We start from the raw sequence: 7797 nt of genomic DNA on the forward strand, positions 1-7797 counted from the left end.
GTCTCTGCCTGTCCATGGAGGCCAAATCTGAACTCTTAGCTTGACCAGACACGACCACGAAAGTCGTTCCTGAGCTCTCAGAATGGCTTGTTACAGCCACTGAGGCCATTTCTAACCTCTCTGTACTCTCTATTGCAGTTCTGCAAGCTTCGCCTTGGTGGCCTTCAGATCCACCATGGTGGGTTCCAGTCCTGCCTGATCCACCTTGGTGGTCACCTGCTTCGTTAGCTCCACTTTGGTGTACATCTGCTCAGCCTGAGCCAACTTGGTGGTCCCCTGCACCATCAGCTCTTCTAAAGTGGTCCTGGTGCTCATCTGCTGCATCGTGGGGATCTTCAGTCCTGTCAGCTCTGCACTCTGTCAAGGACTTTATTCCCCATAATCCTCTCCCCGGCCTCATTAGCACTCATTGTTTGCACCTGTTTCTCATTAGCACAGTTAGCTCATCCTGTATAAGCCTGGTTCTCAATGTCATTTTTTGCTTAGTCTTGTATGTGTCATAACTGCAATTCTAAGCTTTGTATCAGTGTTAATTTCGTCAGATGAGACGAAATGAAATATGTTTGTCAACTACGTTTTTTTTTCATGACTCCGACGAGACGATGACAAGACTGCACCACTGTCCAAAAACGCTGACTAAGACTAAATTAACATGCATTATTGTTGACGAAAAAAGATGAGACGAAAATGTTTTGTATAAAATACAAACTAAGATAAAATATCTCTTTATTTTTTATTATCTCTATATTTTTGTCTACAATCGTCTCTGCTTTTTCATAAGCTGTTACGCCTTTAAAATATTCAGAACGAGTTCGCTGTTGCTCAAGTTACAGGTCTCATACTCCTGTGGCTGCAACACAAAACGGCTGAACACACAACACCCAAAGCGAACACAAGTGACGAGCGAAGGAAGAGGAAGAGGCTCGATATTTGTGTGTTATATTTAGCAGCAGTCTTTTATCAAGAAATAAAATAGTGTGTGCGTAGAAAGAATTTGTCCACACGCCGCTCAAAAAAAAATAATCCTGAGCGCAAGTCCACCGTCTAGGTAGGCTTTCGTGTTAAATTATATTTCATGTTGCTGTGCAGGCTCATTTAATGGACATGACAGCTTATGTCCCGATGACCGGTCTTTGCATTTAGATTAAAAGCAGTATCAATAAAGTTAAAACATGTAATCAGGTTAATCATTTGTGAATGTGTCTCCTAAATCAGAAATTGAAAACCAGACAAGTTTTAACATTTGCATTCAACAAAAATCATTCAACAAGTGTATTTTATCAGGTCATTATGAAATTTAACCAATGTTTGAGATATTTAAAACACTTTTTTTACATTCTCCCATATCTTGGTTCCTGTTTTTTATATTCTGCCTGTTTTCTGGATTACTCTGTTTGCCTCAGCCCCTTACTCTGTCATTGTTTGCCTTTTTGTGTATGACCTATGCCAATCAACCTATCAATGTTTTGCTGCTTAATAATTTTGTGAAAACAGTGATAAACTACTACTCAACAATGTTTACATTTTTTTAAAGGACAATTTAAGAACAATTTAAAAAAGAAAAAAAAGAAATTAGTTCAGCAAGTAAGCATTTAAGTAACAGTAAACTGGCAGTAAAGACACTGAATTACTACCTGTGAGTATGATAAATAAATAAATAAATAAATAAATAAAATATGTTTATATTTTCTATCAAGTGTTCAAGATACGGAACTGTGAGAGTGGGTGTATTGCTCTGTACGCGGTCGACCAATCACAACAGACTGGGACATCTGACTTATCAGAGCACAGTAGGCTCACGGGAAGAAGGGGTTTAGAAAGAATCTTAGAACTGCTTCGAATTAATCATTTGATGTCATAATAGGCGCAATTGAAAAAATAATAAGAATTTTGAAATAATATTCCAAAATATTACTGTTTTTAGTGTATTTCTGATCCAATAGATGCAGCCTTGGTAAGCATAAGACACTTCTTTCAAAAACTTTAAAAAAAGAAAATTGCAGTTATATGCAGTACATCAGCTTGTGGAAGACTTGTAATGTGTGTGTTCTTGTGGTGCCATCAGCCAGTTAGTGTTGTTATACTTCTATGACGCATTAAAATAAACAGTCATTATCATAAATTTGAGTAGTGTGAGTGTGACAAGATCACCATTAAAGTGATAGTTTATGGTTTGTTGGCTCCCACTACACTGAGGCTCGTTATGATGAGATGTTAATTATGATTTGCATTTTTAGTTTGTTATACAGATATCTCTCATTTAAAATAATAAAAAATGTGTAAATTGTGGCTATTTTCAGAAGTGATAATTAGACAGCAGGTTTCTGCTCGCTCTTGGGAGTGGATAGCAAAGTGCAAAAACTGGATTCCCTTGAGGTGAAACACTTCTCTGTTCCCATAAATCTGTATTGAGTGCTTACTGTACATGTCAGACAACTGTAATAATGTGTTTTATTTCTTAAGTGGGGTGTTTGTGATGTTTTTCCTTTGATGTCCATTTATAAAATGTCTTGCACAAAAAACGGTTGTAATTTAGCTGTACGTGACTGTTTTCTATTGTCTTTCTTTAAATTGAACAGGCTTTCGTTGCATGTGTAATGAGTTGTAGTGTTTACCGGCCAGGTTTGATGGGGGGTCAAATACAGTTGGCACTGCTTTGCACTCTTTGAATTTGATTTGTATACATAGATGCCTCATTAGTGACTGTTTCTATGGGCCACTCTACATAAGCCGTCCGTCATACTGAATGGGGCAACTTTACGTCATTTACCATAATAATCAATGAATATCCGAAGACACCACAATCCTTACATGGTTCTGCCCATCTCTCGCACTCTCACCTGGGAAAAGTTATCCTGTTTCTTCAGGCATTTAAATCCTGGTGGTATTTACAACCATGGGCTGTGCAGGATTGTGGCGTCTTTGAATATTCAATGATAATTATGGTGAATGATGTCAAGTCGACCGTTAAATATGGCGGACGCGTCTACCTGCTTGGAGCTGTCCAATGAGGAGTCTACCTATAGAGATCTCTGTTTGGAGCAACCACCAACAACACTTAAGCATTATGGCAGTGAGTTTTGCACTTAAAACATCAAGTAAAGAAACAGTTCCATGGTATTGACCATTTCTTTATATGTTACTGCACACTGCTATGAAAAGCCGGAATAAGTAGACCGTTATAATGAGTAGAAGTTCAACGAAGCCTTGGTAAATGTAATTTAATTTGCACTAAATCAACTTTTATGATATGATTCTTTGAGTTAATGTATCCTGTTTCTGTTTTGCTGTGTCTCTTCTAGGATAATGTGGATCTGGGAGATCTGATGTTTTCTCTTTGTTACTTGCCAACTGCCGGCCGACTTACAATAACGATAATTAAAGCCAGAAATCTTAAAGCCATGGACATCACAGGAGCGTCTGGTAGGATCCCATCGTCCTCAACTCGAAATGATTTATAGTCTTCACAGTAATGATTTTTGGTGTCATCATGACATGTTAAAACAGAAGGTGCCCTGGGATCTCTGAAAGAGCATTGATTTAATCGACCAAACACTTGAGAATGTGGCAGGAGATTTTACATACACAAGTAGTTGCTAATTGGGGTCGGGCAAAATCCAGAATTTCTTTTGCAGTTCACCTAATCAAACCCAACACAACAGGATGTTGCATTGGAGTACAATCAGATCAGGTTGACAAGAAGAGCAACTAACAGCATTTACATACGTGTTTTTCCACCCTGGTGCTTCAAAAAAAAAGAAAAAAAAAAAAGAAGATAACTTTTAATTAATAATTTTATTGTACACACACATATATTAAAAATATACATTTTAATTATATATTATTATAATTATGTAAGTTACAAATAAATTATATTAATAAAATGGATAAATAATTGATTCAATTGCTATTTATTTTATCTTTTTTTATATCTAAAAAAAAATATATATATATACAATTTCTAAATATTTCTACTCAACTATTATATAAAATATTTAATAAAAATAATTCATAATGTTTATTTATTTATTATGCCAGGGTGGAAGAACGCATATACAGTATGTGTGTTTGTGTGTGTGTATGTGTGTTTTATATCAGTCCATTTTAATTCACTTTTCTAAATTCAATGCATTTCTGTATCCTGTTTCAAGCCCATTTTATATTCAGCTGAAAAAAATTAAAATCCATTTGTAATTCAGTTCTGAATGGCTATTTGTTTGCTTTTCCTGTATTTAAGATCCTTATGTAAAGGTTTCTCTGATGTGTGACGGCCGGAGACTGAAGAAAAGGAAAACATCAACAAAAAGGAACACTCTCAATCCTGTCTACAATGAAGCCATTGTTTTTGATGTTCCACCTGAGAACATCGACCAAATAAGTCTTTTAATAGCAGTAATGGACTATGACCGGTAAGATACTAATGTGCTTTCAGCTTCTAACTTAAAACTAGTGACATTATTCACATCATAGTATTATGTCATTGTCACATTTACATCTGAATTTACATTCTTTAAAAAAACTGATTTGTTTAAACAATTAATTACATGAAGAGGTTCAGAAAACTACTTATTTGTTGTTCATGCACAATGTTTTACACCTTTAAAAAACATCTTGAATAGATTTAATATAGCTAGCTTCCTTCTATATTGTACTAGAATATTTTTAAAAACTGTAGTGTGAATATAGTTGGGCTTGTTGAAAAGACCAACATATGTAAGCATCAAGCATCCAAACCAGCATAAACCAGCTCGGGCTTGTTAGATAAGCCTGTCTTTTTAAAGTCGCTTCCCCAACACTATTGTTAGCCCTTCAGTTTTAGCAGAGCTAATCCAAACGTACAGCTAGCAGCGTGGAGGGAGCTTGTGAGTGTTCACTGTCAAATTTGAACTGAAAAAGAGTCTTGTTTATATTAAATATGCTTTTAATTTTTGCCAAGCACAGTGTTCGGAGACTACAGAAGTTTATTCTTAGTGCTGGTGGGTGATATAAGGAACAGCCTGAGCTGTATATTCCCAATGCAGCCAGAGATTCATATCAGATTTAGATCACTGTCCTGTTTGAGAAGTACGAACCGCAGCATTTCATTGTCTCGTCGCTGCTGCAAAAAACAAATGAACAGAAAATGGATGGAGACAGAGAGACCTAGTGTCCTTGTTATGTGTATTGAAAGGGAAATGAAAATATTTCCATTGCTAAAAGTGGGTAGACGACACTTTAACGTTGGGAAAGAGACACTGTTTTGGAGGTGTCGTGGTTCAGCTGGCACATTTTAAGCTTGGATATGCTCTTCTCATTCACAGCGTAGGTCACAATGAGGTTATTGGCGTGTGCCATGTGGGAAACAGAGCTCAGAGTCTGGGACGCGATCACTGGAATGAGATGCTCACATACCCACGCAAACCCATCGCCCGCTGGCATCCTCTTGTAGAGGTAATGTTGAGCTCACGGTTATTGCTTTATGTCAGTTTCGACAGAACGATTCGTTTTCTGAGAGGTGTCTGGAGACCTGGATTCACTAATAGTCTGTTAATTACATTGTCTTCTGAATCAATCAGGCAAATCTTGAAATACTCTTGAATCCAGGGTGGTTCAGTCTGGGTGTTCTTGTGTCATGTCTTATTTTTGTTTACTTACCATTTTGAAGAATCCCTTAATGTCTCTCTTAGGTTTAACACTCATTTTCATCTTCTTCTTTCCCTTTTTTTTTTTTTAAAGCTTTTCACACATTACTGCTCTGAAATCTTGTTTGCGAATCTTTGACCTCTCAGGAGCACAGACTGCACATCTTCAATAATTCACGATTCCTGTCCTCCTCAACCATGTTATGCTCCCGGAGCCACACTAATATTAAACAAAAAAGGGAAGCCAAAACCTCTAGAGCCTCAGCACAACTCGCATAAACAAATATATAAAAAAAAAAAAATCACATCTCAGAAGACGCAGGTCGGCATTACGTCAAGCGAAACAAAGACATTTCAGGGAAAACTGAGGTCGATGAAAGGGTTTCATTAGGATTTCTGCTGAATTTTGCCGCCGTGGCACAGTCACAATTGATCCAAAAGGCAAAAACGAGCCATTCAGTCGCTAAGAGGACCATTGTGACGATACACTCTTTATGACATTGCAGCACTTCAGCCCTTAAGTGTCACGGAATTCAATTGTATTTCCTCCCACGATGTGTATTATGTCTGTGCTTTAAATATGATTTTCAGCATCTGATCTGATTTGAGTTCTCCTCAGCTAACCTTGATTTTTCTCTCTTGCAGTGGGTTGGTCAAAGCACGGCCGGCGGTAGCCAAGGCTCCTATAATTCCCTGCGGACACCTCCTTCCCCGTAATGGATGCCGATGCCAAATTTCAGCCATGGAGACACCCGGCAAGGTCCAATTCATAACTTTAATGAAAAGGAAAGAGCGGGAGAGAGAAAAAAAGATCTTGGTCCTATTAAAGGTCACTTTAAATGTGTGCACACACTCAATGCAGTAAACACCCGAGACTCTTTAGTCGTAAGATTTCCTGGATAGAAGAAGAGTGTCAGGTCCACTGCATGTGAAGTGATGCAGTATTTGGTTATAAAACGAGCCTTGAACATTGTTCTGCTTTTGTTGAAAACTTTAGTCGAGAGGTAAGTATTTTTGACATCGTCATGTTTTATGTATCTGTATTAACACATTGTAATACACTAATATTGTTTGAAGTGTGGTGCATGGGGTCTATTTTGTGGTATTTTATTGTAAAATCTTACTGTATAAAAATATATAAGAAATGCATAAAAAGGCTTGAGTCATGATTTATGGCAAAAATCGAATATTGGAAATAAACAAAAGCTTTTATCATTAAAAAAAATGTATCTTGAGATTAAGATTTTTTTTCATGTTTTTGAAAGAGTCTGTAATGCTTATCAAAGGTACATTTATTTGATTAAAAATACAGTAGAACAGTAATATTGGGATAATACATTATCAATATTGTATTATTACAATTATAAACATCTGGTTTTTTTTTATGTATTTTAAGATGTATTCCTGTGATGGCAGGGCTGAATTTTCAACAGCCTTTCAGAAATCATTGCATAAATCATAATAATATGCTGATTTGGTGCTCAAGAGACTTTTATTATAATTATTAATATTGCAAATAGTTGTATTACTTTTTTTTTTTTCTTTCTTTTTTTAGAAATAATTAACAATGATGAGTATTTGCATGAAATATAAATCTTTTGTAACATAATAAATGTCTTTATTATGTTACAAATAGTTATGATAGTTTATGCTCTAAATATTTATTTCAAATGTTTAAATGTGCTTTTTTTTTTTCTTTTTCTTTTACATGCTCTGTGAATATTTATTTCATTTTTATAATTTTATAATATTATTTACTTTATATTTTTTCTTTTTTTGTCCCATTGATGTTTTAATCTGTTATACAGACAAGAGCTGGCCAAGAAAGACTGCAAGCAGATTCAGACAGTATAAAAGATATTACATAAATGCATAAACATATATATATATATATATATATATATATATATATATATATATATATATATATATATATATATATATATATATATATATATATATATATATATATATATATATATATATATATATATTAAATATGGGTTAAGAAAGAATCATTACAAGTTACAATAAAAAAACTGGTACTTCATTCAACACTGAAAAGTTTCAATACAAATCACTAATAATTCAATAATTTATAATCAAATTTTTTTATGAAGAGTAATGATCTGCAAAAAAAGCTCTGTAAAAGCCATATGTTGTACGCTGTAGGCAT

The 7797-nt window shown here is 35.1% G+C and overlaps 1 protein-coding gene across 2 annotated transcripts in view; it reads left to right on the forward strand.

The window, feature by feature from the left end:
- Window positions 1–6708, forward strand: part of LOC113066845 (synaptotagmin-9-like) — a 27991-nt gene extending 21283 nt beyond the window's left edge. For both annotated transcript variants that reach the window (XM_026238912.1, XM_026238913.1), the window contains 4 exons: window positions 3303–3423; window positions 4238–4409; window positions 5301–5430; window positions 6267–6708. In XM_026238912.1, the coding sequence (XP_026094697.1) occupies window positions 3303–3423; window positions 4238–4409; window positions 5301–5430; window positions 6267–6338 (495 nt within the window). In that variant the 3' untranslated portion in view covers window positions 6339–6708. The remainder of the gene's footprint in view (window positions 1–3302; window positions 3424–4237; window positions 4410–5300; window positions 5431–6266) is intronic.
- The last annotated feature ends 1089 nt before the right edge of the window (window positions 6709–7797 follow it).

The sequence above is a fragment of the Carassius auratus genome, chromosome 50 (genome assembly GCF_003368295.1).
Source record: "Carassius auratus strain Wakin chromosome 50, ASM336829v1, whole genome shotgun sequence".
Lineage (NCBI taxonomy): Eukaryota > Metazoa > Chordata > Actinopteri > Cypriniformes > Cyprinidae > Carassius > Carassius auratus.